Genomic DNA, 27316 nt, shown 5'->3' on the forward strand with positions numbered 1-27316 from the left:
AGCTGACTCCACATTCTGGGTCCAAGGTGAAGGAGCACATCATGGGGGAATGGTCTGCAAAGGAGAGCTGCTCAGCTCATGGCAGGGTCGGGAAGTAAGGGGAGGTGGGAAGGGGTCGGAGGGAATGTGTATGCCCCCAGTGATGCATCTCTAGCCATCCCCACCTGCCCCATTACCACCCAGTCCCTTCAAACTGGAATGGACTGATTAGGTTACATCTCTCATGATGCAGGCATTTCACCTCTGAATATTCCTGCAGAAATACACCAGCTTTGTGGGGACACCTCATATCAAAACTATATCAAACTGTTGATCTGGTTGGTAGTCACATGGGTGTTTTCACGTAGTGGAAACGCATTAAGCACTTAAAATTTGCATGCTTTATGTGTATTGAATGCCAATAACATTTTACTTAAAACTATAATAAGACCTCCCTATGATAACCTTTCAGAGTGGTAAAGATAGAGTTTGGTAGCCTTGTATAGGCAAGATGGTGGGAAATGCATACACAGCTGGTGGGACTGCATGTGGAAACAGCCTCGAAGGAGAGCAGTTTGTCAACACTTACCAAAATTAAAGCTGCTCGTATCTGAGTCTGTTCTTAGGGATATACTTGTACATGTGCAAACTGCATACAGGGTCTTTTATTGTGGTTTTATTGTAGGAATAAATGTTCAACAGGAGACAAATAAAAGTATATCCATGTAATGCAATATCAATCATATTGCCCTAAATAGAATGAGAGAGCTCTAAAGATGGAATGTTTTCTAAGACATGTTAATTAAAAATAGCATGGTATATAGATCAGTGTATATGCCCTGTTATGATTTGTATAAAATATATATATATACATGTTACAGATGTGCATATATGTGCTCTACATATATGTGCCTCTGGAGGATGTAACTGGTGACCAGGTGGCAGGAGGCGGAAGGAAGCCTGAGTTTACCACATACCCTTTCATAGCTTTAGAATTGGTACTATAGGAATATACCTGTTACATATTAATTTATAAAATAATGGTAAAAAAAGATCCCTGAGAAAGAACTTAAGCAGAAGAACGGAGTATTGTCTCTAATAAGCTCTGTACAGTCACTGTTCCTTCACGTGGAAGCAGGTCTTTGGTTTAATACCAGGCAACATGTGGGCTTTTGCATATGGATGCCAAGAAGTTTGGGGGAAACAGACCCTGGCAAGATGCCCCAACTGCAGGGAAGGGGAACACCGGGAGCGAGTTCAAGCTTGTGCCTTGTGCTCAGCGGAAGACACAGCAGGCACTTGTGGGATGAAGTGAAACAGTGGGGCCTCTTGCCTGTTTGCAGGGTTGTTTCCCCTCTCTCCTTTGTTTTTGGCCCCCAGTGCCCTTGGGAATGGAACTCTGGTCTGGTGCATGCCAGGCAGGTGCTCCAGCAGTGAGCTGCCCCAGCCCAGATCATGTCTGGGTTGAATTCAGATCAAGTTGAAAAGGGTGCGACTCTATTGTTTCCCTTTGTTCTTTTTTAAAAAAATGTAATTAAGATCATGCTGTGAATATAACACCTGCTTTTTATATCTTAATGTAGTAAAAGCATTTTCCTATATCATCAAATGTTCATACGAATGTGAACATTTGAATAAAACTACATTATTGAAATGTATCACAATTTGCTTAATCATCCCTCTTTGGACGTTTCTGTTTAATTTTTTTTGCTATTTAAACTATGGTGATCAACCATCTTTGTCCATAAGTCTTAGCCCTACATTATTTATTTCTTAAAAGTAAATTAAGTTAGAGGGTACGAACATCTTTTAAACTCTTAAACTGGATACCTACTTATCTTCCAAAAGTTTTTCAGTTTGCTTTCATTGCACCTTCATTAGCATTGGGCCTTCTCATGTAAAAAAGTTTTTGATTTGAAAAAATTTACATCTTAGTAACTTTACCAATGTATCTAAACTATTTACTAGAAGTAGGGACGTCAGTGTTCCCTTTCGGCTTGGACAAGAGATGGAATATTTATTTTCTCCTTGTGCTGTATAGAGCAGTAGTGAGGAGCCTGGGCTTGAGTTCCAGCCCTGCCCTCGGCTCACCAGCAGTGAGAGCACAGGTGGGCTGGTTAATGCCTGTGAGCCTCGGCTCCTCCCCTGTAAACGGAAGGAGCAAGCCACCCTTTTCACGGGGACCCTGCTGCCACCTGAGTGCCATAGGTTAGGCTTTGCACAGTCCCCTGAAGTGCCACATACTGGGCATGGAACTCTCAGTTGAGCACTGCAGAGGATGTAATGTGGGCTTCAAAGGGTTAAAAATGTAAAAAGCTTGTAAAACACCCTCTGGCCCTGGGATTAAACACATTTCTGGGTAGAGAGAGATGATATGCATGATTTTTTTTGTTTTCTGCATGCTTTTCTTTATTTTCCAGATTTTCTGCAATTGGCATATGTTATTTTTATTACTAGTAGATAAAGCTATCTATGGAAACAGATATATTTTGACTTTTTTTTCCCCAGTGCTAGAGATCAAACCTAGATCCTAGCACATGGTAGGCAATCTTCTACCACGGAGTTACTTCTCCAACGATAGTTTGTTGTTGTTTAGAGACAGAGGCCCTAGCTGTATTTTAGATGATATGTCTCTTCATTATGTGCAAATAGATAACATACTCATTCAACATAAGAAATTAGGGAGAAGGGGCCTAAGGGAGGTTCTCACTTAATAGCTAGGGAAAAGTGAGGCCTTGGCTCTCTCACCTTGTGTAGCTAAGTAAGTACTCACACTCATGGATTTGAGTGCTATATGTATTGTAATATTGATGATAGCAGCCAATAGCACATGCATTTGAACTACACAGATGGGTGGTGACAAAAGAATTTATTTATTGACCTCTTAGGATATAGCATGTTTATATATATATATATATATTTTATTGTAAACAAATGGGATACATGTTGTTTCTCCCGCGGCTCTATGTTGGTCCAAGTCTCTCAATACCTCCCCTTCTTGAATCCTGAATTCTGGAGTGATGGGAGATGCTGTCACCCTCTAGTCCACCATCTTGGATCTCTCCAGGATATAGCATGTTTTAATGAGTTAATATCAGATTAATGTGAGGACTTAAAAAAAAAAAAAAAAAACTGATAGCTGCATGGCAGTTTAAAATTTAGCGAGTAAATTGAATGCCAAATACTCAACCTTCTGATCATGAATTTAAGATTGAAGATGTAAAAGAAAACCCTAAAGGAGCATTTGTAGCATTCTGCCAAATGACTGGAGAGTGTGTCCTGGTGCACTGGAGTCTTGTGACAAGATTTTCTTTGAGAAACGGAAATCTCCATCTTGATTTGTGTCCCACAGTGGAGTTGCTTCCTAAATCAGGCTGTTTCAAGGACCATGTGAAACAGCGTATGGCGTCCCACCCACCCCAAAGCAAATGTTTGTTTTGTTGCAGTGATGGAAACATTTCATTGGTGAAGCAAATATTTAGAGCTGAAAGAAACATTTGGGCAGCCAGGATGTGTCAAAATAGAACAGATGTCTGCCTTTTGGAAACACATTGGGAAAACAGCCACCTCAGTACTTGACTGCTGCGCTTGCAGCCACAATGGGTTAAGCAAGGGACTAGAAATGTGGGTGTCAGTCTAGTCCCGGTTCCTGGACACCACACCATGTCTTTTCCGCTTTGGTTTTTCTCTCCCAGAAAATGGGGATAACTGTCCTAAGTGATTTTGTTCAGGATCAAGGTTTTTGAGCGTCCCCCCTAATATTTTCTTTTTTCTTAGATGTAAATGTAGTTGGGGTTGGGGATTTAGCTCAGTGGCAGAGCGCAAGGTCCTGAGTCCGGTCCTCCACCCTGGGAAAAAAAGTCAATGTAGTTTATCCTTTTGGGTCAAATTTATTCACAGGGAACAAAATTCACTAGGACTGTACAATAAATAGTCTGCCTTCAGTCTGTCCTCAGCTCTTAACCTCTCTCCTAATATAGTCATAGTTACCAGTTTTGTATCTATTCTCTTTTTACTTCATGTATGTATACAACTAAATATGCATTTGTGTAGATACATATGTATTCTTTTAAGAAATAATTTGCATGTTATTTAAAGTTTTTTCAGCTGAAACACACAAATTGTATGTTTTAAAAAATGTACATATTCGTAAGAGTACCATGTGTTGTTTTGACATGTGCACATTATATAGTGTCCAAATCAGGATGATGTATCCATCTCCTCACACACTTATCATTTATGGTGAAAGCATTCAGAATCCTTCTAGCTTGTTGAAATATACAGTATATGATTTTTGTCTAGTCACAGTACTGCAATAGCACACTAGAACTTCTTAGCCCTGTCTAACTATAACTTAGTATTCATTTGTCAACCTGAAAGTCCCATGTACTCATTACCTCATTTCACCCATATTCCATCTATTCTTTTAGTTTTTCTTCTCTTTGGGATTTTCGTTCTAGGGCTTTGGCTTATTGGCAGTGTGCTGGCTGTGGTGGCAGAGGGCACAGGCTTACTTACCAGACTGCCTCTGCTTGCCCTGGTGCAATACAGAGGCTCTGGGCAGAACATCCAGTTCTACCTCTGGAGCACTCCTAGGCTGGGGGCAAATCACCTCCCCATCACACCCTTTTCTTTTGATTTGTAAAACAAGAAAGAAAGAAAAAAAAAAAAAAAAAACACAATAGGGGATAGACCCCACAAACTTGGTCGTCAAAGCAAAGAGTTTTTTTTTTTTTGTTCATTTTATTTATTTGTTTCAAAAATAACCTTCACTGTCTCTTCTGAAACAGGATAGGCGGGGTTAAGAGTTTTATCAGTCTGACTTTTCCATGCTTGTTCAAACATGGGCTGGGCTCACCTGGCCTTTGGCAGGTAAATAGCAGTGGTTCCCGATTGCCATCCTCTCTAAGAACACAGTTGCTTCCTGGGGAATTGTTCAGTGTACTGTGGAAGGGCCTGTTGCTGAAGACCTGCTGGGTTAGACTACTGTTCTAGAAGGCAGCAATGCTTAATCCTCTGGAATTGATGATAAAATATCCAAAGAAACCCCCTCTTTGTTTTTATTTCTAATTTAGCAGAGGAATTAAAAGGAAAAAAAAAAAAAAAAAAAAAACCCAGAAAAAAACCTTGAGGCTGTATAGATCTAAAAATAGACATCATGGATGCTGATTGGAACCCCTCCCAGTCTTTCATACGAGAGATCTCAATCTGTGTTACACAAGGGGCAGTTCACTTCTGTCTTGTTCACCAGTTATACTACTCCCCAGAGAAGCTCAATAAATTTTATAGGAAAGTTTCCTCCTTATGTGGAAGGAGCTAAGCTCAGTGCCTGGTGTGGCTGATATGATTTAGGGCTCCAGGGGAGTACGTCTGCCTTGTGGAATAACCTGTCAAAAGCAAATGTACAGAAACTTTGATCTTGGTTCATTTGGCCACGTCATTGGTACTACTGGGCACCAGGCCCTGTGACCACCAATCTATCTGCTTTGGAATGAGATGCTACCCCAAACTTGCATTTAGTTCAGACTTGCTAAAATGGGCCTCCTGCACGCTCGCCTGCTGATGTTCCAGTTTTCACCACTAACCTTCGAAGTCTGTAAACTTGGCCATGGCAGGGTTTTCACATCCCCTCTACCTTGGAGAACAGAGACCCTCTTCCTTGATGGGAGGAAAGTAGACCTGCCTTCTCTTTAGACTGCAAGTGTAACAAACCTGCCAGGTCCCTCCGTCTTTAAGCTGGCAGTGAAATACATTGTGCGCTGGCTTTTTACTCGGTGATTTATACTAGGAGACGTGGCTGGGTGATATCCAGTGTCCTTTTGTCTTTGTGTTTATTTTTCTTCCACATTTAATGTATTTAAAGGATATACTGTCTTTATGGTTCACTGGGATAAAGAGGGGATTGGTGCGAGTTTTAATGAGGCCCCCAGCGCTCTGTGCGGGGATGAGAATTCTATTCTTGGGTAGATATCTTTCTTTCTTTCCTTAGGTGGCAGGAGGCAGTGTTTTGCTGCTTTTTGAAATAGCGTTTCTACCTAATGATTCTTGGAAGGATACTGAGAGGACATTCAGTTTCAGGGCATTATCAGCAACTTTTTCCCCTGTTGTTTGAACTTCTTCTTTTAAGGAGAGGGAACATCTCCCATCCTGTTCATAAATTTACGTATCAATATCAGATGGTGGGAATGAGCCCCCTCCCCATCAGATCAGTTTGTATAGAAACTCTTTCATTCAGGTTAATGATATTTGGAACTAGTTTTCTCAAAAACTGTTTTTACTGCTTGAGAATAGTTAATCAGTGGAGAAGAAAGCGTTTGGCATTTTTGCTTAATATTTTAGCCAAGTGAATTAGACAGGTTGGGGGGTTGGGGGAGGGGATAAGAAAGTGGGTGGGGGCAGCCCCATAAACAAGGTGATATATAATATTTTTTTTGTTCTCCTTTTAAATAAATACCGATCAGCTTTATGTTCAGAGACAATAGGAGCCGTTGGCTTAAATTTGCAGTTTACTGTATTTATGGCTGTAATATCAAGGTGCTGCCGTCGTAATTTCATGCCCCAATGAGAAGAGCAAGGTCGAAGCAAATGCTTCCATCGGCATCTGCTAGCACACTAACTCATAAACAAGGCCCGGCTGGATCAGGTGGCACGGAATAATACAGGCTAATGAAATACAGCACAGCTTTCCATTACTGTTAGTTTTTACAGTGTCGTCATTACGTGTAATTTATGTTTAAAAAATTCAATTTTATACAAGGCACTGGGAAATAGGGGTCTACAGGTCATCCAACGACTTTTAGAGGCTCTGAGAGTCCTTATTGTACTCTACTGTTCTAACAAAATGTTAATAAAATAAAATAAAAATACTTTTTCCCTTTCCCCTCCCCAAACCTCTTCTGAGAGAGTTGATTTTTCTTTTAATTTGAGGAGTGTTTTCAGCCAGCTGTCTTCTCTGCCTTCTCTCCTCCCAGAGAATGCCAGGGCAGGTGTCTAGTTGTGTTCTGAGAGAGGTGACCTGCGGCTCAGCCATCATGAGTCCAAGAGCCATTGCCCAAATCTTAGGAACGGAGGGAGCGTGGATGGGTGGGAAGGTGGCCCGAGTTCCCACCCTCCGCTGTGGCTCCGGGACCTGTGCCCTCGTCTCAACCAGTCTCTACAGTGTTACTATAAAGCTCAGCCTGAGCTGGGTGATGCTGCCAGCATTCATTACTTGGCATATTTTCAAACCTTTTGACCTGAAAGATGCAGAGGACACTGCTCTCTTTTGTTATCTGTCTTTGTGTTTTACCTGTGTAGGGCCAGACCTGGGACAGCACCGAGCTGTCATTGAGGATAGTGTTGAAGTTACTTGTTCTGAGAAGCCCTTGTGTAGCCTGTCCTAGAGAAAAAGAAGATAGTCCCTTTCTGGTGTCTGGTTTGGCCTGAGACGTGGGAAGGGACTCCGGGGCATCAGGCTCACCCCAGTAGGGTGCAGCTCACCAAGTCAGTTCCTTTGGTTTTGTTTGTATTTGAACAGAAACCTTTAGAAAAAGAAAACAGATTTGTTTATATATTAGGGGATAAAAATAGGCAGGTGTGGCCACCCTGAGGCATTCCGTTCAGATGGCAGTAAAAGCAGGCTTTATTGATCAATAGGATGTCCTCTCAGGCTCTGTTCTTTAAAAGCAGCCCACCCTGGAGAAAGTGTTGGAGAAGTCCTTGGCCCAGTGTCTGCACAGGGACAGCAGACATCTGGTGAAGGGAGCTCACAGCTCTGGACATTTTTGGAAGCAGAGTGTAGAGAACTGCAGGAGCAGGAAGTCCCCCTGGCTGGCTGTGCTGGTGCCGCATGCATTCTGAGAGTGAACTGAGCGCGTGATTTTGCAGAGCAGGCAGCCCAGTGCTGGCAGGTGAGGTGGCACTCTCTGCCTCAGAGTTAAAGCCCAGCATCCTGCTTTTCCTGCTCCCTTGTCCCTTCCTCCTCCTCTTAGCTACAGCTAGCGAGTGAGTGGAATAACTGAGCAGGACTTTCTTAGTGCTGTTCTCTATCAATAATATATTTTAATTGTCATCACTATAGACTGGGGTGGGAGGTGGTAGCTCTTGAAAATCACCGAGTGGCAGAAGGGAAGTTACTGGAAGACCATCTAAATGCTAAGTGCTAGTGGTATCAGATAATGCAAGTTGACACCTCAACTAAGAGAACATTTTAGGCTTTATCAAAATGGACTAATTCTTCCAAAGGCAGCAGCTAAAGGAAGTCTTAAGCAGATGGGGAGGGGAGGAGGTTTGCATGCCACAGGATGGTGAAATCCTTTGCTCCCGTCTCTCTGCTCTGCTCCTCAGCCATTGCTCAGTCCCTCTGTGGTTAGATTATTTCTTGCAGATAGCAATCAACTGGAAGGAAGTGTGTGTGTCTAATTTGCATGAGATTATTTAAAACAAAAAAAAAAAAAAGGTCTGCATTAGTCAGGGTGATGGTAAACAACGCAAAGAGATGCCTTTTATAATATAGCTTGTGCCTTAGCTTTCAGAGCCAAATATAATTCACTTACAATTGGCAGTTTCCTTTATTATTCCTTTTAACCTTTTGGATTCTGCAAGGTCTCAATCAAAGATCTGCACTGTTTATCTCTGCAGGGATGAGTGGGACAGATGGGACTACCACTTGGATGTCTTATATATAGGTCCTCTCGTAGCACCTTATCCCAAAAAGCAGGGTCCTCTGTGTACCAGATGACTAGACAGGTAACTAGTTGTGATATGGGGAGAGGTGAGTGACCTGGCTGTCCCTGTGAGTCCCAGATGAACCACCTGAGTCCTGTCATAGTTTTGAAGCTGGTCAGTCCTATCTCTGTTGAAGACTCTCAAGAGGAAGAGGGCACTCGGAATTATAGGCTCTAGTCTGAATGGAGCCTGGTGTGATTTAGGCCTCGGGTATTTAGGACAGGTCAAGGATGAGGACACTCTACCTTTTTCACTCTGTTGTTCAAAAAGTTCTCCAGGTGTCATTTGCAGATAGAACCCAAAGAATAAGTTCCTGAGTGGTTTCAGTATAGCCCCCAAACTATTTATTGGTGTCACCTATAGATGGGAAGGTCCCTAGGGTGGTGACTGGTGTAATCCTCCTCTGACCCTCTTTAACAGATTGAAGACTTAAGGCATAATTTCTGAATTGTCACCTGATATTTTGTAGCTGGGCTCGATGGAGAGCCTTGGGTCTACACTAGCAGTGCCATTTCCTTGGACACGTGTGAAGTGGGGCAGTTTTCGCCCTTTTTGGACCTTGGGTTTTTATCTGCTGGAGAGGGCGATGACTAGAATAATGCTCCAGCTCTGAAATTATATTAGCCAGTGAGCTTGTTAAAATGCTTATTTTTTTAAAAGAGGAAAAATGAGTCATTTATTATAACGAAATCAGAGCTCTGACTCTCGGAGAAATAGGGATATCAGAATTCTAGCCGGTGTAAATTTAGCGCATCAGATGATAAGGTTTCTGACAAACAAGAGCTTGCAAGGAAGCGCTGATGCCCTTTAAACCTCGGCCTCCTTGGTGGCCTGGACTGTGATAACGCAAGGAACGTCTTATTAGGGAAAGAGGCTTCGTAAAAGCTCGGAGCCAGAGGGCAGAGCCAGAGTGGGCATGGAGTCCTGTGCCTTTAACCAGCTCCAGCTCCCAGGGCCATGGCATAGCCTGTGACTTACTGTATATTTCCCCAGCGTTAAACATTATCGTACTTGTTTATACTTGAAAGAGCCAAAAGGGAAAATGAGAATGCAACTGAATGCTCCTTTTGGGAAAATTATCCTCGTTTGCAGCCAGTGGCTGACAAGGCACACCAGCCACCAGGTTTACAGAATCCCGTAGTGTGCCAGTGACCAGCAGTCTGTGCTGACGTCGCAGATGCTGCTTCCTTCTCTAGTGGCCGATTATGAACTGGTTAAAACAATGTCTCCCCTCCCAGCACTTGGAGAGGGGTGCCCTTCCTGTTTAGGAAGAGCGATCTGCAGTCGCCACACTGAGAGGCAAAGCTCTGGAGAAGAGCGTCCTCTGCTCCTGCCTGGCCTGTCCGTCTGTCCTGTCCTTGTTCTGCTTGGGAAGAGAAACCATGGGAAAAGCAGACCCTCTGCAGCCAGCTGGGGATGCAGGGAGGAAGAGGCCCTTGTCCGCCCTGGCCCATTCAACCCTAGCCTCTCCGGTGCCCTGGGAGCTTTTCCTCTCCCGCTCTGCCCGAGGAGAGCAAGTGGTGTTGGAGCTGCCCAGCCGCACACCAGGCTTCCTGCAGGGTGGCCTTCTCTGCTCCTCCCTGGCCTCACCGTGTGTGGAGGGGAAGAGCTGCAGTTTGACATGGGGGCAGGCCTCAGCCACTGGGCTCAGAAGGAAAGCCCTTGCAGACAGCACAGCACTCCCTTACTGGCCTGAGGAGTTGGAGGGTGCCTGCGGAGCTGCGCTCTGAGCACTCCGTGCACTTCTGTTAGCTCAGCACAGTATGCCAGGCACCGCACTGGGAAGATGCTGATCCTCAGAACTGCCTTGTACTTCATCTACCCCTAGGGGCAGATGTACCTTGCTGTGGGTCTTTAATGGAGAGCTGCTGGCCAGATGTGGAAAACCTCTCGGCTCTGGTTTAAAAGCTGTGCTGTGGCTCGACTGCATATTGGGATTCCCGGAACAGCACAGGCTGGCCCGAGTGGTCTGCAGATTAGTGGTGACCTCCCTCCTGCTTTTCCCACCCTCTGAGGCTCAGTGCATTTGTGCGCTCTGGTTCTTCCTGGGGGGCCCCCTGGGAGAGTCGTTCCCATACCTGGGCACCACTTTCTACTCCTGTTCTGTGGGTTGGTCGCCACCCTCATCTTCCACCCTGTGGCCAATGTCGCCAGTCAACCCTGGACCCATTGAAAATACACTAGCTGTGTGCCTGCTGGAAACATGGGGTCTTCGTGGGTTCTCCCTTGCTTTTCACCCCTCCGTGGGTAAATCCTCTCCACATGTTATAGCCACTGCAGATGGCGCCCTGCTCTTTCCTGATGTTGTGTGTGCAGTGTGGTTGAGCGTGTTAGGAGAATTTAAAAAAGAAGGTGGGGGGAGAAAAACTAGCCAAAGGCGATCCAGGCAGCCTACGACAGGCTAGAGCAATAACCATCTGAAAGTTTGGGCCTGGCCTTGTTTTGATCTGTTTTCTTGTTTTATTTTCTTCTTTACATTCTATATCCCATTCATACTAATCACAGTCAGTCCTGATTTTTCTTTTTATTTCTGCATTTGTCATAAAATAAAGCAAATTATTCCCGTCTTCGGAAACGATCTAGACTAATTAGTCGTCTCACCCAATAATTAGTTTTTTGTTTCCCTGTCTGTTTTCATGCATTATTGTTAGTTTTTTCCCCTCTTTTTTTTAACACCATTACAGATTAAAATGAGCCACATTTGCAGTTGATGGTATCTGTTTTCGGGGGAAGAATGGAGAATTGCAGTACGGAGCGACTTCAAAAGCAGCAATAAACTCAAGGATAAATTAAGGAAATTGAATGAGCCACATTTGGAAGCAGTGTTGAGGCTAATATTCTGTCGCTTAAGGTTAAATTGCAACTGAGAGAGGTTCTGGAGAATCTGAAATCGGGAAGGCAACTTAGTAGAAGGAGCAAGGCACTCTGGCCACAAGGGCCTTTTCTCAAGGAAGATTTTGTCACAGCCATGAACACTGACCAAAGGTACTCACTCACCTGCAGTTCTATGCTCTTCTCCCCAGGGCTGACCGATGAAGAGATTGATCTGGCTTTCCAGCAGTCAGGCACTGCTGCCGATGAGCCCTCATCCTTGGGCCCAGCCACACAGGTGGCTCCTGTCCAGCCCCCTCACCTCATTTTGCAGCCGTACGGTAAGTCACCTGCTCCCGCTTTTTCTTCAGCTATGACTGGGACTCAGGACTCTGACCAAAGAGTAGTGTTTTGTGTTTCCCAGACTTAGCAAACAAGAAAAGCTGTGTTTCTCCCTGGTTGAGTAGAAAGCTCTTGAGTGTCTCCAAAAGGTGATACATCCCAGTCCTCTTTCAGACAGACTTTTAGGTATGTGGCAAAGATGGAAGAGGAGATGAGGGGCCAGAATAACAAACTATGTTGTTCCCAGTGTTTTGATTACTGCAGGAACTGTGCGCTGTTACCAGCTCTGCTGCCATCCTTCTTGCCCGTGCTTTTGACTTGCCGTTTCCCAGGTCACACCATGAACGTCCGATTGGCCAGTGCATTTGTCTTTGCTCACTGAAGTAACTCACCTCCTACTTTTATTTTTTAAAGTTAACATTCATAGGTGTAGTCTGGCAGTCCCTCCAGTCCCTCCCTTGTCCTCACTCTACCAAGTGTGTTCATGTTGTGGCAGTCTGTTAAAGAATTTCAGATTTAATGTGAAGTCTCCTTTTGAACATCGCTTTTAATGATTACATGATGTCATGACCCAGGAGAGGTTTCTGTTGTTTTTAAATGAAAGCTACCATAGTAATAAATGTACTAGTGAATGTATTTCTCCAGATACACTCACAAAGAAGTCTGAAAAGGTTAAAATTGACTCCAAAGCTGTGGAAAATCACTCAATTCGTTGCTTTAACGTATTTCAGCATTAGCTCTATTATCTTTCCCCAAAATGCCTTTTTTTAAAATTGTCTTCATTTTAATTGTCTATCTCAGAAGTTTTAGTTTTTCAGAAGATGATATATAGCAGTATTAGATACCAGATTTTAAGAGGTGTATTTTTAAAGAACAGATTCATTTCAGTGCCTGAATTCATAGTTGGAAGCCCCTTCTCACTTTGCCGTGCTTTTCACCCGGCTTTATGGCTGCAGGTAGACTCAGCCAGTAGAGTCTTCTCTCCTCAGAGAAGGAGCACCCTCTGCGTGAGAATCCACTTTGCATGTCGCAGATCTCCTTTAGAGAGCCTCCTCTTGCTTTCTGCATAAGGCCAAGCGGGTGAGGCCTGGGCACGTGACCCAAGTGTCTCGTCATCAGTGCCTTGCCTGCGCAGCCCACAGGTGTCCTGAGACCCAAGGGACAGAGCTTCCACCCAGCCCTTGGCTTGGGCTCCTGGGTCCTGAGCCTGCCGCTTGTCAGCATGGCACTCATCTCTCTTTCTGGCCAGCATTCTTTCTGTCCATCGTGGTTTACTTTGAGTTCTAAACTTACCCTATGTGTTTCTTTTTCGCCAAAGGTTAAATCTCCACACTTTTTCCTTAGTTGTGTCCCTGGGCTGAGCTGTTTAATGGGATTTGTTGAGGATAGGCAGTGGCAGCTGGGTGCAGAATTTTCTGAGATGCACATCTGTTGTGTTCCAGCTGTTTCCTCCTATGGCTTAATACCAAACAGGTCTCTCGGCTATTTGGAAACTTCTTGCTCAGAACAAACTGTTCTGGTTGGTCACAGAGTTGGCTAAGGGTGGCATGTGTTGCCTGCTTTCCAGAGGCCCAAAGAGTTAAACTATTAGTCTTTCTGAGAGAAGCAAAAGAATGGGGTGACTAGCAGGCAATTCAATCATTTGAATTGTTCTCATGCCCAGGTTGCTCTGAGAAAAAGCATTACACGTTCAGGTATTTAGGTAAAAGTATTTTTGAGTCTCCTAGCCCTACAAATAAAATACATCTTCTTAGAGACAGACTTCTTCCTGCTTTGACACTAGTATAAAAACAATGGTAATGGTAATTTTAAATACCTGAAGTTTTTAGTTGTCACTGCTGAGCTTCATTCTTCTTGTACCGTTAACATTGCTCCTTTCAGCTCCGGGGGTGACTCTGCCTCTTCACTTCTGTACTTTTGCCAAGAGGTGTCAAAACTGCTCAGGGGGAAAAAAAAAAAGCTTGATTTTGATTAATATAGAGAAACAAGACTTTGCCTGACTGATAATAAAACTGATAAATGACATTTGAATTACTTGTAGCGGTAATTTATTACATAAAATATCTTTTATTTGACATGCGATTAGTTGCTGGAAGCATCACTCAATCTGACTAGTTTAAACATGCTCTAAAATGAACCCCAGTAAAAACCAGGGCTGTCGACTGCTGGCGTTATGAAATATACTAATACTGGAGTGAGGAAAAATCTGACTTTAAATATTTAAATGATTAATTGGGTTTATATATTTTTTTTACCTTTCTAACCCCCTTAATTACAAGCAAACTCAGGGGAGTTTCTGAACTAGGTGTGCAATCTGCATGCTTATCACTGAGGCATTGTCTGCATCCTAGAGGGATTTATGGCCTCCGTTCATGTGTGTTCCTGCTGATTTTATGTCTGGATCCCCAGCAGCCCTTTTCTTCCCATTTCTTGGCTTTTTAAGGACATTCCATCTCTGAGCTGCAGCCTAGGAAATGGGATTCCCTGGGCCCAGCCCCAAACACTCATGCGTCGTGTTTGAAAGCACCCCAGGTGTCAGTGCTCACAGTCTTCACTCTGGACTCAGTGGCAGATGTGCTCGCTGGGTGCATCTTCTGATGTCTCTGCTCTTTGGTGAATGTGGTTGACCTCGAGATGTTAGTAAATGCCAGTGTCAGCAAAGAGAACATGGAGATGTACCAGAAGGTACTGGTTCCGTGTTTATTAAGCACCGACTGGGTGATCAGTCCTGTATCAGGTGAGAGATCCAAAACATGATTTTTTAAGAATCTTAAAGGCTCTTGGAGGAAAGATAAACTCTTAAGAAAATGATAATAATATAAAATAGTGACTTAATGTCAAAATTAATTACACAGACAAGAAATTCCACAAGATTACAATAAAGAAAAATGAATGTGGGCTAGAGAGTCAGGGAGGCTTTGTGAAAGTGGCAGGAGGTTGACACCCAGGGGAAGTGTCATGTCACTGGTGTGAGAATAAACCAGTGTTCTCGGGGCTTAACTCATTCACTCCCAGGTTTTCAATTCTATGAACATAATAAATATTAAAATATCATTTCAGAGTCACCATTTTGGTTCCTCAGTGTGAGTTTTCATAGGTGTTTCGCATCTGGAACGATCGGGACAAAATGGGTTTAGAGAAAGTGGAGTAGAGCTCAGGAAGATGGAACTGTGATGGGGGCGGGGGGGATCTGGCATTCTCCGGTTCTCATGGTGGATCCTTTCTGTTTGACTCCGAGGCAGGAGCCGGGTGGGCACATACGTGCAGGCCAGGATGGTCCTGAACACAGAGTCCTGCTAGCTGCCAGCTGAGTGATTTGTGCCCAGCTGATTTGTCTTCTTTTAATCCAGACAGACAAGCAGCCAGCAGCTTTGAGATATAAGCAGGTCTAGTGTAAATTTTGTAGGGCTATAATTTTTTTCTCAGGCTTGAATATTTCCACCCCCCTCCACTGTCTTTGATAAACAATTTAGGCCCCTCAAAGACCAACCTATAGCTTCAGTTGCCTCTTGTCAAAATAGGATGTAAATGTCTGAGGCTGGGGAAGGGCTTGAAACTATTTGATTAGAAATCCTGAGAGAATTAGCTTCTTTTTTTTTTTTTTTTTTTTTTTTGGTACCCGGGATTGAACTAAGGGGCACACACACCCAGCCCTATTTTGCATTTTATTTAGAGACAGGTTCTCACTAAGTTGCTTATTAGCACCTCACTGAGTTGCTGAGGCTGGCCCTGAACTCAAGATCCTCCTGCCTCAGCTGCCCAAATTGTTGGGATTCAGGCATGCGCCACCGCACCTGGCTGATGATCTTATTTCATTGAGCAAGCATTTATTCTTGCATGACTGCTGTGTACCAGGCACCATGCTGGACTCTGGGATGAAAAGGTTAATGAGGTATGTTAGTCAGCTTTCCGTTACTATGCTTAATGCTCAAGATAATCAGTGTATAAATAGAGAAGGCTTACTTTGGCTAACAGCTTTGGGAGTTCTAACTGATGATTGCATGGCTCCTTTGATTTTTAGACCTCTGGGTGGGGATGCCAGAGAGCAATGCAGGGAGTGCATGGTGAGTAAAACCCCTCGTGTGATTAGGGAGCAAAGGAGAGACAGGAAGGGACTGGGGTCCCACTGTTCCTTCAGGTGCACCCACATTGGCCTAGAGACCCCCCACTCGGCCTCATCTCTTTAAGGCTCCACTGTCTCCTTGGGGATTAAGCTCTAAATCATGGGCTTTGGTGGAAATGTAAAATCCAAACCACAGAACTAGGGTGTAGCTCAGTGTAGAGACCCCACCTAGCTTATGTGAGGCCCCCAGTACTGTAGGCAGGTGGGGGAACATCTAAACTGTAACACAAGGCTCTCTCTGCAGTTGTTCTGGTGTGGTGGGAGGAGTGCTAAGCAAGAACTGCGTGCCTACGAGATAGGCCAGGAGCAGGGGAGGTGGCGCAGAGAGGGAAAGGGCAGTCCCAGAGAGCAGATGCTTAACTGGCTGGGGACGACTGACTCAGTGGTGGGGCAGGATGGACAGGAGCGTAGGGACATGAAGGTATGTGATGACCTTAAGAAGCTCTGGGTGCTTCTGAGCTGTTGGGCATCGGGGTACCACTGGGGGGTGTCAGAGAGATAGCTGGGGGCAGCACACCATGGCCTGACAGATGCCGGGAGGCACAGATGTGTGACTGCATTGTCTGGCTATTTTTGAAGCTGCCCTAATTGACCATATTAGACTAGTATTAAAATTATTTGTATCATCTGGCAGACACCTGGGGGTGCGCTGGTCTGAGTCAGCATGGCCTTCCTCCTCGTCTTTGCCCAGAGTTCACCGGTGACTCTTCCGGGGCATCTTTCCATGCCCTGTTCTGACCAGTGTGAAGGTACCCCTTGGCCTGCTGAGCCCCTGTGCCCTGCCACACTCACCCAAATGTTTGTTTCAGTGTCTTCCTTACTAAACTGATGGTTCTGAGGCTCTTGTTTTCTTTTTTAATCTAGTGGCCTGAGGCTCTGGCTTAGCGGGTGTTTTAGAAATGCTTGTTGACTGCATCAGTGGTGGTGGGAATGGCTTGGGAATTGAAAGGCCTACAGTAGCAGGGCCTTGGGCACTGTCCTGGCAGCCCCTTCGAGAGACCTTCTGTGAGCGTAGCTCATGAGAACTGTTCAGGCAGGTCGGGAAGAAGCGAGGACAGGCCTGCCTCACCTTTGGGAGGTCACTGTTGGATGCAGAGGGAAGCCCAATGCTTGGGGAAGAGCAGGGGAGGCTCATTTGTACCATCTTGTCTGGCGGGAATGTTGAGAGAATTCCATGTCAGAATTTAGGAATAAAGCAGACTCCAGAATGATAGTCTTAGGGAAGGCTTTCTGGAGGAGACAGGACTCAAACCAGGTTTAATAGGCAGTAAGTCAGGACTGGACCTAGGAAAATAGAAGAAAATCATCTGTTACATAAAGGTAGGCCATCCAGGTTGCCATGGAGGCCCTATGGTCTTCAGAGACCCAGCTGCACCCTGTGCTCTGCACCCCACCCCCCACCCACTGCTAGGAATGGAACCCAGGGCCTCACGCGCTAGGCAAGATTTCTGCCACTGAGCTACACCCAGCTCCGCTGCATCCTCGATAGCTGCCGGGCATCCATCTTGTGACCCAGCCTGACTGCTCCCGCTCCAACTGTCCCTTCTGCGGTATGGTCTACAGAACAGGCGGAAGGAAGGAAAGCGGGGGTTGCCCATGTCACTTGCACTTTCTCCTGCTGTCGTAGCCACACGTGTCTGCAGGGGAGGTTGAGAAATGCCGTCCTGACTCTGAGCGGCAGGTGTTCAGTTTTTCAGACCCCATAGAAAGTGTGAGTTCAGAGCAACACTAAGTCAGTGTAATGGCAGCCTCTGGACTGGAAGAAGCACACGGCTAGCTGCAGTAGTGCCTGGAAAGTTTTAGCTGGTAAATTAGGTACATTGAGGATTGCTAATTTTTTTGTTCTTCATAACTTATGTGAAAGCCATGTTTTTTTTTTTTTTTTTTTTTTTTAATGCGTTAAGTATCACAGGGTACATTTTTAGAAGGTGCATTGAAGTGCTCAGGTCTTGCTTCCTTTGGTCTCAGCTGCTAGCTAAGCAGAAAGAGACCTTAGCACCCACCTTGTCTGGGCATTGTTCTCCATAACTGTGACTTCTCTGAGCTCTTCTGTTTATTTTTTAAAATTCTGGACAGACTTTAAATTTTTTTTTAAATTAGTTTTATTGAGGTGTAATTTATATGAAACATACCCTTCTTGGTTGTACCATTTGCGTTTTAAAGCGTGTGCAAACCCATGCAACCATCCAACACTGTAGTAAACATTTCCAGTGTCCCCAAAGTTCCCTTGTGCCCATTTCCCATCAGTCCTCTCTCCTCTTGGGCAGCCCTACTTTGCTTCCTCTCACTACCTGTTTGATCTCTTGTTCCCAGAGTTTGATGTAAATGGTACCCCATGGCGTGCACTCTTGTGTCTGGTTTCCATCACCAGTGTGATGTCTTTGGGTTCCTCTCATTGCTGTGCGTGAGAAGGCCTTCCTGTGTACTGTCGAGGACTCCACCGTGTGGGTGCTCCACCGTCTGTTTGCCCACTCACCAGTTGATGGACCTTGGGTTAGTTCCGGTTTTGAGCTATTATGAATAAAACCCCTGTGAACATTGGTGTACAAGTCTTTATTTCTCTTGGATGAATATCTTGGGTGGAATTGCTGGTTTATGTGTGAAGTGGACGGTTAGTGACAGAAGAAACTATTCAGCTGTTTTCCAGAGTGGTTGCACTAGCTCACCCTCCCACTGGCCCTTTGAGTTCTGGTTACTCTGTCCCCTCCCCAATGGTCGGTTGCCCATCTTTCTGATTGCAGCCATTGAGTGAGTGTTGGCATCCCTGATGGTTTGGGTTTGCCTTTCTGTGGTGACTGGTCAGTGGAGCATCTTGATGTGCTCCTGCCCACTTGGATATCTTCTGTAAAGAGTCTGTTTTAGTCATTTGCCCCTTATTCATTGTCGTATTGAATTAGAAAAGTTCTTTACTTTCTGATTCAATTCCTCAGCCTGAGTGATGTATTATGAGTGTTTCCTCTCAGCCTGTGACCTGCCTTTTGTGCTTTGACTGTTAGTTGAGGTGACATCTTGGATCTTGGTGGTGGTGGTGGTGAGCCTTTTTCTTTTCTTTTCTTTTTTTTTTTTTTAAACATTGCTTTTTAAAAAGCAAACGATTTATTTATTTATTTATTTATTGGTACCAGGGATTAAAGCCAGGGGCACTAAACTACTGACCCACACCCCCAGCCCTTTTGATTTTTATTTTGATACAGGGCCTCACAAAGTTGCTGAGGCTGGCCTTGAGCTGAGATCCTCCTGCCTCAGCCTCCTGCGCTGCTGGGATTACAGGCGTGCGCCGCCATGCCCGGCAAGATTTTGGTTTTGATGCCGTACATTTACCACCACCCCCCACCCCCTTCCTTTTACAGTTCATGGCTTTTGTGTCTTAAGAAGCCTTTGCCTGTCCCAAGGTTGGAAGACTTTGTCTTGTGCATCCTTCTGGAGAGAAGTTTCATAGCGTTAGTTGGTTTTGTTTGATGGTTTGTTTTTGTGGTGCTAGAGATATAACCCAGTGCCTGGGGAGGTTGCTGTGTTGCTGAGCTACATGCCAGCCCTGCAGGGTAGTTCTTTAGGTCTGTGCTTCATTCTGTTTCTTCTTCTGTGTGATATGAGGTGATGCTCTGTATGACTGTTCTGCTGTGCCACCAGCATCTTATGTTCAGAAGTTTGTCCCACTGAGTTCTTTGTATCTCTCAGTGTGTATGTGGTGTGGTACTGGGGTTGATCCCAGGGCCTGCATGTGCTAGGTAAGCTACAGCCCCAGCCTTCTTAAAATTTTATTTGGAAACAATGTCTCACTAAATTGCCCAGGCTGGCCTTACACTTGGAATCCTCCTGCCTCAATCTCCAGAATAGCTGGGATTACAGGTGTATACTGTTACTTGTGTCTTATGAATCTTCAATTGACCGTAGATACATGGATCTGTTTCTAGGCTTCTATTTTGAAAACTGTTTTTTTCCCCCCAATACTGAGGGAGTGAACCCAGGCCTCCTTTGGTGCTAGGCAAGTGCTTTTGCACTGAGCTACAGCCCCAGCTTTAATTTTTTTTAAACAAAGCTATCAAAGTATATTTTACATATCTTGAAATGCATTTATTTCAAGTGTACAACTCAGTGATTCTTAGTAACTTTAGTGAGTAGTGCACCATTACCATAAATCAGTTTTAGATCACTTTCCCCCCACAAGATCCTTGGGGCCCATTTACTCTTTTTTTTTTTTTTTTTTTTGCAGTGCTGGAGATTGAACCCAGGGCCTTGTGCTTGCAAGGCAAGCAGTCTACCAACCGAGCTATATCCCCAGCCCCCATTTACTCTTAATCTTGTTCCTGCCTCTAGCCTCAGGCAATCACTAATCTACTTTGAATCACTAGAAAGTTACCTTCTCTGGGCATTTCAGTAAGTGGAGTCATAGAATAGGGTTTGGCTTATTTGGGTGTTACTTACTTATTTTGGGGTTCATCTTTGTCGTAGCAGGTATCTGCATTCTGTCCCTGTTATTGCTGAATAGTATTCCATGTATGGATACACATCACGTTGTTCCTCAGCGGGATATTTTTTGATTGAACTACTTATGTGTATATAGTTCATTCCTTTTTATTGCTGAATTGCATTCAGGGGTCAGCACACCTTTTCTTTAAGAGACTAGATAATAAACAGTGTAGACGATGTGAGCCACATATACTGGCTGCCACATATTCTCCTCTTCCCTCCTTCCTCTTTTTCCTCTCTCCATCTTCTCCTACCTTTTCTTTTTCCTCCTTCCTCTTCTTTCCACTCTCCCTTTTCCCCTACTATGGTCCTTTAAAAGCATAAGAATCTGGGGACTGGGCTGCAACTCAGCGATGGAGCACTGGCCTGGCACATGTGAGGCCCTGGGTTCCCTCCTCAGCACCACCTGAAAACAAACAAACAAATACATAAAGGTTAAAAAACAAAAAAGAATGCTTAAGACAAAAAAAGTGTAATAATCTTTCTTAGCTCATGGCTATGTAAAAGCAAGCTGGGGGGAGTCAACCAGCTGTCTCGGCTGTGTCTATTGACCCTTTGGCAGTTGTTTGGGTTGTCCCAGTTGTTGGCTGTCATGTTTCACTCCTCTTGGGTAGATACCCAGATGGGGACTGACTTAGCCACACGTTAGGTTTACATTTAGCTTTATAAGAAACTATCAAACTGTTTTCCATCATGGCTGTCCTGTTGTGTTCCTGTCAGCAGTAGGCGAGTGTATCAGTTGCTCCATCCTTGCCAGAGTCTGGTGTCATCAGTTTAGAAGTTTAGCAATTCTAACGTGTATGTAATACAATCTCAGAGTACTTTTAATTTGCATTTCCCTAATGACTAATAATGTCAAGCATATTTCATTTTCTTATTGGTAATTTCTTTACTTTTGTGAGGTCTCTTTGCCCATTAAAAAAAAAAAACTTGTTTTTTATTATTGAATCATCAGAACTTTTTATATATTATAGTTACAAGTCCTATATCAAATATGTGTTTGGCGGATATTTTCTATGACTTTTCATTTTCTTGACAGTGCCTTTTGAAAATCAAAAGTTGTAAATTTAAATGATGAGTATATTACCATTTTTCCTTTTATGGTTCATGCTTTTTGTATTTTAAGATATCTGCCTACTCCAAGATTACAAAGATTTCCTTATTTGTTTTTGGTTTTCTTATAGAATCTTTATAGTTTTTGGGTTTTGTTTACACACGTGATCCATCTTGTGTTAATTTTTGTATTTAGTGTGAGGATCAAGGTTCTTTTTCTTTTGCTCAGAATAGCCAGTTGTTTCAGCATAATTATTGCAGAGATTATCTTTCCCCATAGAATGCCTTGACCTCTTTGTTAAAAATCAGCTGGGGCTGGGGCTCAGTGATAGAGCAGTTGCCTAGCACGTGTGAAGCACTGGGTTCAATCCTCAGCACCACATATAAATGAAATAAAGATATTGGGTCCGTCTACAACTTAAAAAAAAATCAGTCATATATGCATATTTCTATTTCTGGAGTTTATTTAACTCCTTTTTTCCCCTCCTTTTTTTTTTTTTTTTTTTTTTTGGTACCAAGAATTACACTTAGGGGCACTTTACCACTGAGTCCATTTTATTTTTTATTTTGAGACAGGGTCTTGCTAAGTTGCTGAGGCTGGCCTCAACCTTGGATCCTCCTGCCTTAGCCTCCCAAGTTGTTGGGATTGTAGGTGTGGGTCATGATGCTTGGCATTCTACTCTGCCACACTTGGCCTTGTGTTGACTCCTTTTCCTTTTGTTTTTTTGTGGTGCTGGAGATTGAACCCAGGGCCTTGTGCCTACTAGGCAATCAATCACTCTGTCCACTTTTTTGAATTCTGTGGGAGAGTTCTTGTGTCTTTTTTGGAATTGGCAATTAAACCCAGGGACACTTTGCCACTGAGCTACATCCCCAGCTCCTCACCTTTTTCTTTTTCCTTTTGAGACAGGGTCTTGCTAAATTGCTGAGGCCTCAAACTTGGAATCCTCCTGCCTCAGGCTCCCAAATCTTTGGGATTACAGATATGTGCCACTGTGCCTGGCTGTTTTTGTGTTTTGATGAGGAGTCTTGCTATGTTGCCCAGGCTAGCCTTGAACTCCTGGGCTCAAGTGGTCCTTCCACCTCAGCCTTTCAGAGTTTGTGTTTATTCTGTGGAGAGGGGATATAGACACACACATCTGCCTAAAGGTGGCCCTGCAGATAGCAGTCAGCCCATGAGGAACAAAAAGATGGGCTCTCACAGGATGCCCGCAAGGAGCCAGGTCTTGGCTTGGGCTGTCTGCCTCCCGAGGGGTGTGACAATGGCTGCTTTTTGCCAGCTCACTCTGTTCAGCAGGATGACTTGGTGACAGCTGACACAGTGCTGCAGCTGAGACCGTCCTGGACCTTGGGATTTCCGTGGCACTAGTGCTCGCCAGTGCAACATTCTGTACTGTACGCAATTCCTGTCCCACTAGTGTGTGCTCACTGATTTTGTCAGGCCTTCCCTGCTAAAGTGAGAATTTCTTAATTGATAGAGATATAGGTAAAGAAATTGAGCAAAGTTGGTTTTGTTATGTTCAGTTAAGGAGTGGAGGGTGCTGCTCTGCTGCCCCTGACACAACCACTGTGCATCATGGTCACCTAACCTGAGCCTTTGGGTGGCAGACTCTGTGGAGACCCGCAGGGCTCAGGCTGCTTCATGGAGCCCTTGGAAGGTGAAGGAAGGTGTTGGGTTTCCAGAGCCCCACCCCACCTCCCCACAGCACTTTGTCCTCTGATCTTGTTGCAGCCCATGGCGTAACAATCCCAAAAACACTCTGCTGTGTAGGACAGTCATTGGTGCCAGTCAACTGTCCCTTGCCCTTCAAAGAAATAGACCAGAGGTGTGTATTGGAGAGGAGTTGTGCCGTTCTACCAGTTGGCTGGTCAGGCCTGCCAGGGAAGTGTTGCAGATGGTCGAGTGGGCACACAGCAGATATGCCACTGTTCCTGGGTTCTTTGTGACTGGTAAAACTCAAGGGACCTGTGCTTCATAAGCACAGAAAATTGTTGGAGAACCATCTGACTGGACACGTGGCACTGGGCCTCTGATCCCAGGTTCTCACCCCTGTTCTGGCTGGTCTGCCTGACTGGTCAGCATCAGGACCTGAGGCTCTACAGCTTTTAAGAAGCTCATTCATTCCAGGTACAGTGGCACACGTGCCTGTAATCCCAGCAACTTGGAAGACTGAGGCAGGAAAATTATAAGTTTAAGGTGAACCTCAGCAACTTAGACCCTGTTTGCAAATAAATAAATAAATAGACAGGGACTGGGGATAAAGTTCAGTGCTGAGGCACCCCTGGGTTCAATCCACACACACACACACACACACACACGGCTCACTCATTCCACTTCTCTTCCTTCCCAGTTGGAGCAGAAGAGTGGCTGACCCTACTAGATTATGCCCTTGGACATTTGGGAGCAGAGTGATAGAAGAGTCTGCTGTCCCAGGAGCCCTGGGTTTGACTTCTGTGCAGGGTCTGCACTGGACTTGGGAAATACTGAGCCCAGAGTAGGCAGGGACAGGAATCCAGGTGCTGGGGTGTGAGCTGGTTGGGGCCACTAGAGTGATTTGCAGTGGCCCTGCTCTGTTGCCCTTGGAAGCCGCACAATGGGTAAGAGTTACTTCCATCCCAAGTTTTTTCTTCATTTTGCCACAAGAAGGAATTGTATCACACATCTCCAAAACGAGTAAAATGGCATTTCAGCTTCTTGTCTTTATAGACTCTCTGAACTTTAGGAAAGATCATTCTGGTCCCTTTTCATTAATAATGAAAACCAGGGGGCAATAAAATGTTCTTACTGTGAGCCCAGCAGGAATGGAGCAGCAGTGAGGGGTGAAGGGTGAGGGGCAGTGAACCACAGGTGTTTCTCAGGTCCTGGGGGCGGAGCTCTGACAAGGTGGGCAGCTGTGCAGGGGCCCTGGCTCCTGGCTCCCCAGGGTGCAGCATCTGCTCCACCCTGGCAGCTCAGAGTCCCCAAGAGAAGGCGGTAGTGTGTGAGGTGCTTTGGGCGTGTCTGCAGGGAAGCAGGAGCATCTAGCAGACTTGGGGTTCGATCATGTTTTTAGCCTGGTTCCGGCTGCTTCCTTGTAAGGTATTTAGAAGGTGTCCGAGAGTCAGTGGTGCTGTGCGCTGGATACAAGGCCCCACAGGAAGGAGTTCTTTCTCAGGCTTTTGGCTGCATGGTGGACATCCTGGGTGTGGATTAAAGCCCTCCCAAGCATGGCTCTCTCTACCCTTTACTTTTTCCTCCTAAAAATGAACTTGTACTAGATGTTGAATTTTGCCTCTGGAACACAGCAAATCTAGCTATAAGAGAAAGTGGGACAAAGGAGGGACTTGAGCGGGACTCAGAGGCCCAGGTCCCAGGGTCAGGATGAAAGATCAGCCTACCTCTGTGGTCTGAGAGCTTCCTGTTTAACAAGAGGTGGTTCATGTGGCATGGGGATGTGTACAATAGGGTGAAGTCACGCTGTCCTCTTTCCAAGATGAATTCTTAGGCTTGAATACCTTGCTGGTGTCACATGCCTTGGAAGGGATTGGCCGATGTCCTTGCTAACCCTAACACAAACCCCCGAACCCACAAAAAATAGATTGATAAATTTACATGAACGTGAAAAACGCCGGCATGCCGTGAAAGCATAAGCAGGACCCAGCAAACATGAGCTGGAAGGCGTTGGTGATTTGTGTCACGAGGGCTAATACCCGTGTGGTACACAAGCGCTCAGGGAAAGAGCTCAGGTTGGTTGGAGGACACGCGGTACACCTGAAGAAGCTCCCAGTCCTCACTCAAAATAAGATTGAGCAAATTAGAGCCAGAGCGAAGCCCACTCTCCTGCTACCACGGGCGGGAATCTGCATGTGATCCACACGTTACACTGGGCTGGCTGTGGGGACGCCGGTTGGACCCCACGGAGGCCGTTTTGCAGAATTTCTCAAATTCTGCACAAATGCACGTGCCTCGGACCCTAGGGAGTCTTGTATGGGAGCTGATGCGTGCACGGTCACCGATGGCCAGAGGTGAGCTAGATATCCCCAGCAGGGAACGGGTTAAATGGAGTACTATACAGCTGAAGGGAGAAAGAAGATTGGAAAGAGGGAAAATAGGACTTGTCTGTGTTGTCTTCTATGTGTATAGAACTCTCTGGAAGGATAAACGGGAAACTATTAATGGTGACTGGTGGTGGTGGAGTAGGAAACCTTTCTGTAGTGGACTGGCCCCCACTATTAGATGACAAAGCCATGTGTGTCCAAAACATGTGAAACAAAAAATGGGGATTGAGGACCTGGAGCGGCCACATGTTGATTACGGTTTTATACCCAGAGGAGGCTGGGTCATGTTGGGGAATCTTATGTGGAATCCATAGGTGGGAGACACAGGGGACTGTGGAGCCAGGGAGAAGTTTTTGTCTGTCCCCTCTGTCTCTTGACAGCACAGCAGCCCAGGGAGGAGGGGTTTCACTCTTGTTCACTTAAAGTCTCTGGGACTTGAATCCTGGCTGGGCTGCGTTCCTGCCTGTGCACGCGTGTCCTGTCGTGGACCTTGAAGGGAGTCCTGTTCCTCTGCTTTGGTCATCCAACACCAGTGGGGATAGGACACCTCTGAGAGCTGGCGAGCACAGGTGAGAGAGGTGACAGCAGAAGCACTCGGGTGTCTCCAGCACAGCGTGGGGCTGGCTTGTGGTGCTCCTTCCTAGAGCTTCGAGGTGCTTGTCCTTCCTTCCTCCCCCTCCCCCAGATCACCTCCAGGGCCCACCTTCCCTGGCACAGCAGCATGCTTGGTGCCCTCTGGTCAACTTCCCATTGACAGTACAGACTTCTCGTGGCTGGCATGAAGCCCAGGCTCCCCAGCACCCTGAGAACAGTGGGCATGCCCTCCTGATGGCAAGTCTTGTGAGGAGGTAGGGTGCTTGCTCGGCCTGGAGATAGCAGAGGGCATTAGAGTGAAGGACAGAGCCTCATGGGGTCCCATCAGATCATGGACACGGAAGCACCGCGGGACCTGTACGTGGGAGAGGCGATAGAGCTATCTCTCCTCCATACAGCTAGAATTTCATTCAGGACTTGTGGGGACCTGGATGTGCTGAGCTGCCTTTCTCCCTGGGGGATGTGCCACAGGACTCCCCAGGGATGTGTGAAACCGTGGGTAAGACTGAACCCTTTGCGTGCTGTTTTTTTTTTCCCCCGTACATTCATATCTGTGATAAAGTTTAATTTATAAGTTAGGCACAATAAGATTAATAATAATGAACTAGCACAATTATTACAATGTGTTATAATAAGTTATGTGATTGTGTTCTCTCTAAAAGTATTTTCTTCTACCATTGCTGTTAGCAACCTCAACATGTGATTGTTTTTCTTTCTGCACTAAGAACTTTTACCACTTACAGCTTTTCTTCGGCATTTCTATTCGCCAGCCTCACTATTTGGGTGCCTGGGAGCCACTGTTGAGTTCAGTAGGGGTTACTGGAATACACGCACTGTGATCTTGAGACAGCCGTCTGATAACCAAGATGGCGAATAGCACATTCCACATGGCTGTGGTGGACAGGAGTGTCCCACATGCTGGGTGGGATAGGGTGGGACAGCCAAGATTTCACCACGCCACTCAGAATGGTATGCAATTCAAAACTTGGGAATTGATTTTTTTGGAAGTTTTCATTTACTATTTTTGGACCATAGTTGACCACTGCGGGTAAGGGGGTCTAGTGGGTGTGTTAGTCTAAAGAGAATTGGGTTAGGAGCCAGTTCCTCGATAGCAGCAGCAAATTCTCCTATATGTTCCCCAGTGCCATTCCTTGGCCCCTGCCCTAGCCCAGGCCCTTTTGCCTTTGTGGGCCCTTGCAG

The 27316-nt window shown here is 45.3% G+C and overlaps 1 protein-coding gene across 2 annotated transcripts in view; it reads left to right on the forward strand.

Annotated features, from left to right (window-relative positions):
* PEX14 (peroxisomal biogenesis factor 14) overlaps nucleotides 1-27316 on the forward strand; it is a 141017-nt gene that overhangs the window by 100329 nt on the left and 13372 nt on the right. For both annotated transcript variants that reach the window (XM_079143193.1, XM_079143194.1), the window contains exon 4: nucleotides 11709-11837. In XM_079143193.1, coding sequence (XP_078999319.1) covers nucleotides 11709-11837 — 129 coding nt within the window. The remainder of the gene's footprint in view (nucleotides 1-11708; nucleotides 11838-27316) is intronic.

The sequence above is a fragment of the Sciurus vulgaris genome, assembly GCF_902686455.1.
Source record: "Sciurus vulgaris genome assembly, chromosome: 1".
Classification (NCBI taxonomy): domain Eukaryota; kingdom Metazoa; phylum Chordata; class Mammalia; order Rodentia; family Sciuridae; genus Sciurus; species Sciurus vulgaris.